The following is a 13,131-nucleotide window of genomic DNA, read 5'->3' as shown; positions in this document are numbered from 1 at the left end:
CTGATATATTATTTAAGTCTATGGTATTAAACAGTCCAGTCGCTGTGAGTTCAACTCCGCCTCATGTTCGCTTCTTCTCCGGTTATATGAGGGAAGGACTGCCAGGTCATGATCTCCAAGGCTCCTCCCGGTTTCCTTCCACCACGATGCTGGCCGCCGTCATATAAGTGAAATATTCTAGAGTACGGCTGAAAACACCAATCAGATAAATAAATAAAATATTTATACGATCCTGGAAATGTATAGATAAAGCAATGTTCTATTGGATCATTTATTCGTCGGTTTAAACCAGACACCCCGTTGGGGACGAAAGGCTACCAGTACAAATGTACAAAACTTAAGCTTAAATCGCGAAGTGCATAGTGGTGTGTTTGAATGTGATAATATTTTAAAGCGGGGTATTACATTTATGGATTCCAGGCTGAACTAGCGTTTAGAGTCTCACTGACTAGAAACAGAGAGCAGTTTTAGTATGAGCTGAGTTGAAGTGCAGACGTGAGGCCGACCGCCTCCGCTCTACCTGGTATAAATTTGGATCGGAGATATTGACACTCTGTGTTCAATAAACACAGCGGCAGTGTGTTACAGCGCTCAAGTCGCGCTGTTCCAGCCCACGTCGTGCCTCTGCTAGTTTGATTAGTTTTGTTGTAATCCGGAAAGTGACTGCATAAATAGTTGAGGGCCCTGACTGGCAAACGCATCACAGATGCCGGCAAGTGTTAATTGGGGAAATAAGTGGGGTTGTCATGCCCAACAAGTCAGAAATCTTCATCGCGTATGTTTTCATCTGGCCGAGTGTTTTTGTGTTGAAGGTGGAGAAAAATCAATGTAAAAGAGTCAGTGGGTTGGGAAAGGGAGTCTCTCTGATAGTGTCCCTCGGTGCCGGTGGCGGAATTAAACTGCATCCTTATGGCAGCAAAGCTCGAGCGATTTGGAGCAATGCAGGTCACCTCCCTCGTTCCTATTGGTAGATATTTCTATTGAATTGTTCAACGGTCACTTCTCGCTGGAAAGCTTGAAAAATGAAAGCTCATGATCGTTGGCGCATTGGTTAAGCTAGTCTGATTGTGATCGCGCAGGATGCAGTAATTGTTCCCTTCGGAGCCGCTGCTCAGTGGAATCGCTTCACTGTACGACTCCCAGGATCTGGTTTGCTGAAATCAACAAACAGTGACAGGCGAGCTAGTGCGAACGAAGAACCCGCATGCATTATACGACCAAAGAAGTACTTCTGTTTAAGACACCATTGTGATGACGCCCACTTGGGATAAGGCGGACCTTGTCTATCTGTGGTATCGGACTGGCGGTATCTACACCGCATTAATGGATCCCCCCTCTCACTAATTACCTGAGTCTGAGGGTAGTTTTTGATTCTTCTGTCAACGTCATTATCAGGAGAGGATTACTGTGGGCTTAAGGTGTCCCCCGAGTCGCAAAGTAACCGACTGTAGCGGTCAGGTAAGTGCTTATCGTTATAGTACGACAATGAGAATCATACCGAGAGAGAAAAAAGGGCATAAGGCTTAATAATCTGCCGGAAGTTGATTTGAGAAATTCATATTAGCTAACATATTTAAAATCTAGAGTTTGTGATCGTGATGTCAAAAAAGGGAACGCTTTCTCCGATAATCGGACGGTTAAACAGCAAACGGACCATATCAGACGTTGGTTTTGTGCTCCCTATAGAAAGAACTCCTGATTCATGGGTAGGCCTACTTTCCCAGAAGATTTCATCTTTTAACAAGATGTCCAAAGATGCGAGCCACCCAGTTCTCATTATCCGTCTTAAATGACATAATAATGAGATTTACCAGAGCCTCTTCCGCCCGACAACATTCTTCATTATCACCCATCTTTTTTCCCATCATCTAGCCCCGAGGCTGATTGTACCGATATTTGCCGATAATGGAGGTTTTTGATAACCGGAAAGTTATCCACGTGGTCTTCTTCATGTGGTGAGTATATTTTACTGTTATCTTTATGATCAAAGACTGGCTCAACAAAACCATTTCTTACTTAATTTAATAGTTCATACTTCAATAGTGTCTTTAGTCTAAATTGCCCATTAACGAAATTCAAATTGCGACAGATTTAAAATATTAACTCACCTTTAAAAGGCCATTGTGGAATCGACAAAGAACATTATGGTCTTCGACAACACACCAGGCACATGCTTTTAACACATGTACAAGCCAAACTTTGCCGCAGAATGATAAACGATCTGGTCAGACATTGTTTTCTGCTTATTAGTATTCTGTTTCCACCAGATGCACAGTCACGATTCATAATGTGTGCTGTTCTCCGTATAAAATTTCATACGGTTTTTCACCGATGTTTAAATGGGAAATTTTACGATTATGTTATGACTAGAATCCCACAGGATAAACCTGATGGATTCCATTTTTTAAAAAACTGTGGTACTTTACGAACTGTGTTGTATTATATTATGAGACTTCGTAAAACATTACATGTTAATGCAATAAGTAAATTATGCTTCCAGACAATTATCTTACAAGAAGTGTTTATGTGATCATTAATTAGGAAAAATGAATTTCCAGATGTCTAACTGATTATGAAAAGTGTTGCGTTTCCAGATGTGTACGTTACATAAAGTGTAAATGTAATCAGCAATTAGGAGCACTGTATTACATGTATACGACTTCTGTCCTCCATGGTGATTTTTAACCTGGACACAAGGGGCAACATGTTTCCAAACATCCAATTTACATGGACAGTTAATGTAAAGTACTAACGCGAAGCACACTTTACATAAAGTGTTAATGTAATCGTCAAAGAATACAACTGTGTTTCCAATCGTCTACTTTAGATTAAGCGCTAAAATTAAAAGGCATGATGTTTTAAGATGTTTACATCCCATGAAGTATTTGAAACTGTGTTTCCAAATCATGACTTGAAACATTAATGTAATTGATAATACTCTACATTTGAAAATACAATACATTTCAGTACTGATTACATTAACACTTCTAGCGCAGCGTAATGACCCAGGAGCCTCTCACCAATGTCGTCGCTGTGAGTTCGTCCAGCTCACGCTGGCTTCCTCTCTGGCCGTATGTGAGAAGGTCCTGCAGCAACGTGCGGATGGTCGTGGGTTTCCCATGGGGTCTGCCCGGTTTCCACCCATAATGCTGGCCGCCGTCGTATAAGTGAAATATTCTTGAGTACGGCGTAAAACACCAATCAAATAAATAAGTAAATAAATTAATAAATACATTAACTATTCAAGTATGGAAGTCTTGGAGGAACACAGTGTTCTCATTACTGAACGCATTAACACTTCACGTAAGAAACAATTCTGGAAACTATCCATTACTGATTACATAAACACTTTATATTGGGAAGAAACGCAGTCATTCTCATTACTGATAACATTAACACTTTAAAAAGGAAGAGCTGGGATAAAGCGAACGTTTGGAATCAAAATTCACCTTAGTACTGATTGTATTATTCCTTCATGTAAGGCAAACCTTTGACAACATCTAGGAAAGGCCGTGGATATTCTCTTGCAGTTATTAGAAAATGTGTTACTGCTCTGACAGTCGTAACACGCATGGACAATAGATAACTCATCACAGGTGCGTCGTTCGATACCAGAAAGATTTTTCTCCTTTTGCCATTTCAAATGTCATCAACGTTGTCTCACATTTTTAATTCATCCATGTTTTATAAAGACAATGCTAACGCCCCATCAACACAGCGTTTCGTAAATGACATAAAGCTGACATTTTAAGCCGTTGATGGTTTTTAAGTTAAGGCTCATCGATTGATGACTTTTTCTTTTCACGTGCTTTACAATAACCTGTATTCCTCACATCGCATCGAAAATACTGCGCTGTCAGGTGAAATTTCAGTGTATTCTGTGTTCAGAGAGTATTCACTTCGTATCTGCGAACCCAAATGAACCTGACAGAGAGCTTTGCGCCACGCCCACCACGACGGAACCCCTGTCCTCTACAAGAGGAAACGCAAGCTCGAGAGGAGTATTGAATCACGAGCTCTTGTCTTCTTAGTTTTAAAAAATGTCTTTTTTCAACAATCCATGGTAATCCGATCTCCGTTCCTAGCTGAGAAATAAAATTGAGTAGAAAATTGCCTGGAGCCCTATCGTGTTTTGTAATTTACATGAGAATTGCCGACAAGGCTTGTTTTCACGTCAACACCGAGTTATGTCCCAACTTTACAGTTTTCTACATTTTTGTTTTATTGTCACAGCTGTACATCACCATATTGGCCTACTGCATATTGTGTCACAGATGTACTCCACCATATACGCCTATTACATATTGTGACACAGCTGTACACCACTGTATTGGCCTAGTACATATTGTGTCACAGATGTACACCTCCGCATAGACCTGTTACATATTGTGTCACAGATGTACGCCACCATATAGGTCTGTTACATATTGTGTCACAGCTGTACACCACAATATAGGCCTATTACTTTATTGTGTCACAGATGTACACCACCATATATACCTATTACATATTATGTCACAGCTGTAAACGGCCTTTCGTCAATATTGCATACTCATTTTAAGCTATAATTACAAGTGAAAATGTGTGCCTCACATGTAATAAGCAGCTTACCAAAGACCAGCTGTTTACTCCAAACCCTCCGCTTTCCTCTACCCGTAAAAATGACCGCCTTAAGAAATACATACACGCACAGCGTTCAACACCAATCAATCAGTCAATCAGTCGACAACTTTGTGACATATCGATAGCTTCACCTTGTCCTTTTAATACATGTAAACATGAACGCAGACATATTTAAAAACATAACTTAACATGATGTAATGGTTGAATTAGATCCTCCTTCGTACTTGTTTATTGACAAATGGTACCTGTATGAACATATAATATCCGTAAAACACAAAGCAAATATTTTATTTATTTATTTATTTCATTAGTGTTTTACGCCGCACTCTATTAAGAATATTTCACTTATACAAAGGTGGTCGGTATTATGGCGTGAGAAAACCGGATACAGCCCAGGGGAAAACTCACGACTATCCTTAGGCACCAATGAAATAAGTAAGTAAGCAAACATATGCTGTCATATTAGCATGGTATATTTCCCTTATGACTTCAGTTCTAGAACAGATTGAATCCCCTATGTTGTGTATCATGAACTAAGCTTTCTGACTTCATTAGTGTTTAATACAGTTCACAGTATTACGGTAGTACCCTGCGTGTAATGTGACTGAACACTGAGCCGTTGGCTATCATACATGTACCTCCTGAAGAAAGACTGAGTTTCACAGTCTCAATGCATTGAGATGAAGATATACATAAGACAACGGACAGGAAACACTGCATATCTATATATTATTTCTGAAATTAATTTCATGGAAGGTTATCGGTACATAAAGATGAAAGAAACATCTCAGTCATATAGTTGCGACTCACTCTTTGTAGTGAATCTTTGTGTCACTTTTTCAGCCAATTGACTCATTGGTGGAAGTAATTCAATACAGGTTCAGGCAAAATTGGTGGGTCATTTGCCTCAGAAGAGAATCGCATCAGTCAAAAATGCATTAGTCAGAAAAATGAATGGGTGTCTCACCTTTTTAACCATTTGAGTAATTCAATACGGGTTAAGAATGAACCTAGGAGTGATTTGAAATTATTCGCATCAAGAATAGTTCCATTACCAACAAAAATGAATCTCAACGATGGAGCAGTTGAGTATAGGTTCAGGCTATAACCATGATTCGGAAGTGATTTGCATTAGGAATAGTTGCATTGCTCACAAATATGAGACATTTCACCCATTTCTTTACTCAGTCTTGGTACATTGCAATCTGGTTCTGGTTCTGTGAAAATTACTGGTTGAGCAAGTGCATGAGACTGGACGCGTCTGTGTCAGTTCACACTGAACCTGCACCCGGCAGGCCTGGATCCGTCACAGTTATAAAGCATTATTCGCTCTGGTCATCACGCTCGGACCGTTTTAACAGGGTGCTGTTTCAAGAAATAGCCCAAGGCAGTTTTACTACCGTTATCAGCATAAACGGCTAGAAAAGTTTGAACACGCGCAAATTACACAGATTAGTCCAGGCTTGTTCCACTGCTAAATTTATCCCAGGCCTGTGCTAAATTAAGCTGGTATAGATTAGTGGACATGATTACATATGGCCTTTAGTACATAGAGAAATTGTCCATCGTTTTCAGCCATAAACATGATACCAAACATGGTGAGATCATTTTGAGACTGGGGGAGCTCAACTGTATAATCGACAACATGATTATGAATATAACTATTACTGAAACAACTTTGAAAATGTTTAAAGTTGGATAAGTAAAGTACAAAAGCAGTCAGATGTCTTTGGCTTCACATATTATTCTATTGTAGAGTCAACTGACTGATTGGTGGGTCGTTAATTCCATAATAAATAATATTTCAACTTCAGTCAGTCTCATCCATCGGGGATCTTGTATTGCCCGGGGAAAACCACTGGCAAATAACTGACCAGCTGTCCCACATGTAACGTACAGTTTTTCAACTGTAAAGCGTGCTCAATGTGTATGCCATATTTATTGAAAACAAATAATCTTCAGAGAACCTCATGCCAGACGACATAAACAACAGCATGTAGCTGTCCACTGTATAGAGCCAATGAGGCCCTAAAACAATGAAAAGAAGGGAATTCAAAACATTTACTGTCTGTGACTGGAGTAAAACCAGGAAATTTTTTTAGTGTGGGAGATATTATAATGTGCTTTTTCCCCATGGACATGTTGATAATGAACAACTTCAACATAGAACAGTTTGTTTTCTGACTTACATGTGAGGAATGTTTTTGGTTGATTTGTAACGTCTCCATATCGGAATATCTGCTTTGTTGAAAAAATGCAGGATACACTATTGAAATGCTATAACTGTACCCACAGCCCAAGGTTATGATAGTACATGCTTTAGGCGTTTCTCAGTCCCAACAGAAGCTATAAACCGACACCACACTTCATCCATCGGAAGTTTTCGAATAATTAACCGACTAGTTCTTATCTAGACCCAGTGGTAACTTGCACATATTTCACCACCACAAGACAACTTCTAAACTTTTTGTTTCGGAGATGGCCTGTTTGGAAAGAAGTGATGTTGGGTATATTGTATATATCAAGTCTTAATGAAACAAGGCAGTATTTCATGGTCGCATATGTAATGAACAAGGTGTCACTACTGGTGTTCCGACTGTATGGGACAAGATGGTACTTCAGGAATCATGTATCTATGGAACAAGGCCGTGCTGCTGATTTTATTTTACATCAAACAACTGATATTGCTGAAATCATGTCTTCATAGAACAAGCTGTTTTTGTTGGTATCGTGTCTTCATTCAACATCGTCGTGTTTCTGTGATCGCCTTCATATGATACAATTGATATTGTTGATATCGCGTCTAAATATACATGGAACAAGCTGGTATTGCCTATATCGTGTCTGCATGGAATAAGGCCGTGTTGCGCTCATCATCTTTACATGATACAATTGATATTGCTGATATCGTCTTTCTGTGGAACAAGCTGTAATTTCTGATATCGGGTTTGCATGAAACAAGGCAATATGTTACTATGTGTCTGTATATACAGAGTTGACAGATATCGTGTCCACATGGAAAAAACGGTGAAGACGTATCTGTATGGAGCAATTGATATTGTTTATATCGTGTCTACATGAAACAAGGCGCTTATATCATGTCTGCACGAATTAAGACTTTTTTCCTGGCAACATGTCGACGCCTGCATGGGACAGTGGGATATTGCTGATACCGTGTCTACACGGAACAGGTTGGTATGGTTGATATCGTGTCTACATTGAACAGGTTGGTATTGCTGATACCGTGTCTACATGGAACACGCTGGTATGGTTGATATTGTATCAACATGAAACCAGGCGATATTACTGTGAGTGATTTCAACTTTTAAACTGCTATTTGTTGAACGTTTCCTTTGCAAAAGATAGCCCTTCGTTTCAGCTTCTCATAGGTAAGATTTCTGATACGAAGATAAAATTTGCGAAGTCAACGTTAAAACCATCAGGTTTGTTCTAAAGGCGACACTTTGGGGCTCCATATTGTCGTTTATGCACAAAATAAAGACCCCAGTGAAATTTGCCATCTGGAATTTTGCTTGTAGTTTATCTCACACTGTCCAACTTTGGGAAGCGACTTTCCAATGGACGTTTGTTATTTGTTCAACTGCTTCGGTGGCTTGGATTACAATTGTTTAAATATTCAGCTCACAGGATGAGTATAACGAGAAGCCATGTGTCTCGGGGCTCCCTGGGTCTTTACCGATTCAATCGCCGGATAATTTCCTCCCGAAACAGACACCTGTCCCTACCCTCTATCTTTTCTGGGTGACGCAATTACACTACTCCGCCGTCTAGACGTGTTTCCTTCGCTCCGCGCCCATTCCAAGGTGTAATATAATTTCAGAGAGGAAAGAGAACCTCCACAGTCTTTTGAAAGAGAGGTTCCATAAACATTACAAAATCGATCGTTAACTAGCCACGAGTGTTGATTGACGTCGTTACACTGCCTATAGTTCGTCAATGGCAAGTCGGCAACAAGTCCTATTCGAATTGGGTTTCTTTCTTAACGTCCATGTTTGGTTTTTACTTTTTACTACCTACTTCAATTAACTCCAGTTTCTCTTTGGGTTTTTACTTTCTTGGATTTTTTGTTTTCGCATCTAGGCGTCACAAGACATGACATACACAAAATGTGAACCATAATAGACGTTCCACCTTGATTTCCACATGGCCAATTTCCAAAATAACATTCAACACAAACCACCAAAGAAATCAGAAAGTACGAAATTAAGACGGGGTCATGTACTGAGAAGCAACAGGTCAACAACAGGTTTCAATTACTGATACCGGAAAGACGCGAGGAATATTGTAAGCGCGTGTAATTAATCAATATTCAAATCGTGTGCCATACTAGTTCATAAATTGTCGTTAATCAAAATTATGTATATTGTTTTTATTCCACAATGTATTTATGTTTACTCCTCTAGCCCCGGTTAAGCGGAATTAGACCCAGTTACCAAGCAGACCACACCATCCCTGTTTACTTATGACCTTGTCTTGTACTAAAATACAATGTACTGCACGATTCAAGGCATCCAACTGACAGTTTTTGGTAATGGTCGTTTTCTGAAACACAACTGACATGCCTGGGAAATTAAATTTTAACCTGCCGGTCACTTTTAATGCCTTGAAACCCTCATCTTCTAGATTTGCAGTCGGTGGCCCTGGCATCGCGGGCGTTTTCCTGTAAGAAGAGTAACCCGTGGTTTCACCAACGATGACAATGACCCAGTATGCGTCCTTGGGTAGTAAATCGTAACTGTGTAGATATAATAGCCTTTTCTCCATCTATAAGTTAAGTTTGACATTCCTATACGACTCTTAAACCACAAAGTGGAGTGAGTGAGTGCTTAGGGTTAAACACCATACTTAATTTATCGAAAGCGTCCTTGGGGTGCATGTACGTGTAATATGCCTCCTTGTTGCAGGACGGATTTCCACCGCTCTTTTATCTAGTGCTACTTCACTGAGACAGCTTACTGAAGGCAAGTAAGCTACCCCACCATATCCATTATGCTGATCCGGATTAACCAGTCGTTGCAGTATACACTTAAAGCTTAACGCCAAGCTACTAGGAAGCTACAACTTTCTCTTTTAAGGTCTTAATTGTGACAAGACATACAGCATAAACAACAGTGAGGAAGAATGAAAAAATGTACTCCCTTATGTAGATAAATCGTACTAAATGTCATCACATTGATTTTCTTGTGATGAACATCTTTAGACATCAGTTTTATAAGTTAGTTTATGCGTTGGCTTCCTTTCGCGATACAAATATCCTTTAAAAATATTGGCTGAACTTACATCTCGTCGAAGGACAAGGTGTGCCCCTGATGTACATGTAAAAAAAACCCACTAGAACGTCAAGTTCTATAACGTTTTGTAACCGAAAAGGATTAATATTTACTATAAAAATAGCTGTGCATGGAAGTGGCTTAACTTTTATAGTACCACTTAAACATGAAAAACAAAAAGATTTTTGTACATCTTTTTGGAAATACACGAACTGAATGCCTTCATTGACACAACTTAGCAAAATAAAATGTAAACACGTGTATTGGTGGAAGTGATTCTGAACGTGTTAAGTGGGTGATATTCATCAAAGCATTAGCCACAATCTTCCACGGGACGCCATCCAGTTGTCACCATAAAAGCACTTATGTTGATGGAAGCCACTCTTCTTTAAACACAATGGCGCCAAACATGTTTAATTGGCACCTGGGTGCATTTGCTTTTACAGCAATATGTGCATGATTATCTATCTCAGAAGATGTGTTATGTTTTTTTATTATTAGTTTAATTGTGACCTTCTTGTTTTTATAAGGATGTTATTGAAATAACTACGCACTACGTCTTTGATCACAGAATTTGAATGATAGTCGTTTAAGACAGTATCCTCATACATCACTCATCCATGATATTGAAGGTTTGACATTTTCTCAAGACAAACATGAATTGCAGTGTCTGTATTGCGTCGTCTGCACTCATCTGCAGTCTCCTGTTCACTTGTCTTCACATGTTGTTTCCTTTTGTTTCAATGAAGACATTTTGGTTACCGTCTCCGGGTAAGTGGCTCTCTTATGTCAGACAGGGCGAGAGAAGTAAGAGGCGTCTGAATTCCAGCGGGAAACAAAGCTTTCAGTGTGTTAACACCAAGTTCCAGGAACAAATACTTCCACGCTGGATGTGTCTGACAGTTTATATAAAGTATTATCTATATGAAGATGGATTCTGTCCCCTGCAGCTTTAGAAAGCTATAGTATAGTTAAGAATTAATGGAATCATCAGACAAATGCGAACTCCCGTCAACAGACGAAGTCGCAGGGACCTGGACAGTTCCTCGTCTCGCATTCTACATGGTTGCATAAGGTAACTTTAACTAACCCTAGTCAGACGATGAAAGGGTAATGTTAGCTTCCTCTTGGGACACGTTATCCTGTTTACATCACTAGCTGTTGGCGGTTGCTGTGACCGGCGACACTGTGGCGGCCGTGGCTTCTGTTAAAGACTCGATGACAACCGGCTCTAGAGAAGCAGTATACCAACACGGGACACTAATCACTGGTGAAGGCGCGGGACTTGGAGACAGACAGCCGAGGGCGTCTGCCAAATGTAGAGACAACTCACGGGAATCATGACATCTCATCCGTTAAACCGGTTACCGGACACATATCACCATTCACACACATATGACATCAGCATCGATGACAAATAGTTCCATATCGTCAATATCCGGCTCTCGCATTACCAGCGTGCTGATGGTCATCCCTGGTTTCACCCCATCATAATGCTAACCGCCGTCTTATAAGTGAACTATTCTTGAGTACGGCGTAAAAAACAAATCAAGTACATAAATAATATATCCAGTTGTTGATAACACTACATCATTTTCGTGCAAGCACATGTACGCCTACAGTTGCTAACAATAAGATTAGTGTTTCATTGGCATTTAACGGCTAACATCATGTACCTTTGTACGCAAATTGGAATGGTTATTGATGGTTGGCCACATAACAAAACGCTGTTACAACCAGACGTTTACCAGACAACGCGCTGAAAACTTCAGTGAAAACCTTCATAATGTTCCATTAGGTAGGCGCAAGTGGAGGCTTTTGACTGAATAAACCTAACGTACTCATCAAAACTTCTAAACAACATGTGCCTATTGTTTCATCAATATTTACTCTTATTTTTAATTATTTATGTATAAATGTAGTGATTAGTGTATTAATTTGGTTGGTGTTTAAAGCAGCACTCATAAATGTTTCACTATTATGGTGGCAATCAGTATAATGGAAGCTGGAAAACGGGGGAAGACGCCAATCTCAAAGGTACCAGAGAAATCCCATGATGCTACATAAGAATCTTCGGATGACTACTGTTCAGGCAACACTCGTGATCCTTGATTTAACAAGTCTTGAAACCGGTCCGAAAGGGACATTTAACTTGCTGTACATATACCACCTAAAATACAAGCAAATCACGAGTGTTATGCTAAATTAGACGACACCCGCTTAAATTTTATTTGCTCACATCTCCTTAGCCGTACAGGCCGGGCTTGTACCCGACAATAACGGGAAACTCGCCATGCTTTCTTCAGCTTAGTGCCCACTTGGTATTCGTGTCGTTAAGTCCTTTACTATCACCTGGAAATTGGGTTTTCTACTTTTATGTTTTCCACTGCAGGTCGTATCTTCTGACCACGTGTATTGGCTGGACGAAGAACGACAACATGACCTTTATTCTAAATAAACTACTGGAGGGTTACGACAAGCGGCTGCGACCGGGGTTTGGAGGTAAGCTTTAGGAGCAAAGATTAACAGCTTCTCAACGCTTCTGTTTTGAATTCTGAAACACGGCAATTATTTACTTTCAATAAAAAAATTGCCTAATAGTATGTACCTGAAAACCACTGTGCTCCAACTGAATACGGCGTATACAAGAGGGTAAATGTTTCATGCAATCAATAAAACTGTTGTATGGTACGTATTCATCATCTGTTTAATCAAGATAGATGCGTTCACCATATTCTACATCAGGTCAACTTTAGTGCAAGTTGTCGGGGTCGGGTCATTGTAATTTAGCACTGCGTCTTCGCCTGAGGAGGTTGCCTTGGTAAATTATCCCCCAGGGGTGCCTGAATGGAGGCGTCATTTACTGACCAAGTCTTAACGAGAAGGAACAAAGTACCAACATCTGAACTCAAGATCACTAAAGACGATCCCTTTTGGCGAAAAATAATGCTCTGTCCTTTTCAACCTACTACCAGAATCTGTCATAATATTGGAATCGTATCTCGCTGTGATTGGTCCATTACTGCAGTCTTCCAAGAACGATGCTGAGAGTTCCATACATTCCAGTCTTCATATCCATTAGATTATTGCTAAATTTTAAAAAAAAATTAAATCCACGGCAAAACGGATTTGCGAGAAAAGAAAGTTAGTGAAAGTTTATATCTATATTTATGATTTTCATGATCACTCTGAAATTTGGTAATATCAAGTGAACACA

The 13,131-nt window shown here is 39.8% G+C and overlaps 1 protein-coding gene across 1 annotated transcript in view; it reads left to right on the top strand.

Annotated features, from left to right (window-relative positions):
• The first annotated feature begins 1,356 nt into the window (after positions 1-1,356).
• Positions 1,357-13,131, top strand: part of LOC135473808 (gamma-aminobutyric acid receptor alpha-like) — a 28,072-nt gene continuing 16,297 nt past the window's right edge. Inside the window, exons 1-3 of the mRNA XM_064753711.1 lie at positions 1,357-1,458; positions 1,873-1,955; positions 12,307-12,416. Of these exons, the coding sequence (XP_064609781.1) occupies positions 1,906-1,955; positions 12,307-12,416 (160 nt within the window). The 5' untranslated portion in view covers positions 1,357-1,458; positions 1,873-1,905. The remainder of the gene's footprint in view (positions 1,459-1,872; positions 1,956-12,306; positions 12,417-13,131) is intronic.

Source organism: Liolophura sinensis, chromosome 8, assembly GCF_032854445.1.
Source record: "Liolophura sinensis isolate JHLJ2023 chromosome 8, CUHK_Ljap_v2, whole genome shotgun sequence".
Classification (NCBI taxonomy): domain Eukaryota; kingdom Metazoa; phylum Mollusca; class Polyplacophora; order Chitonida; family Chitonidae; genus Liolophura; species Liolophura sinensis.
Note: the sequence above shows the minus strand (reverse complement) of the source record. Positions and strands in the feature narration are given on the sequence as shown.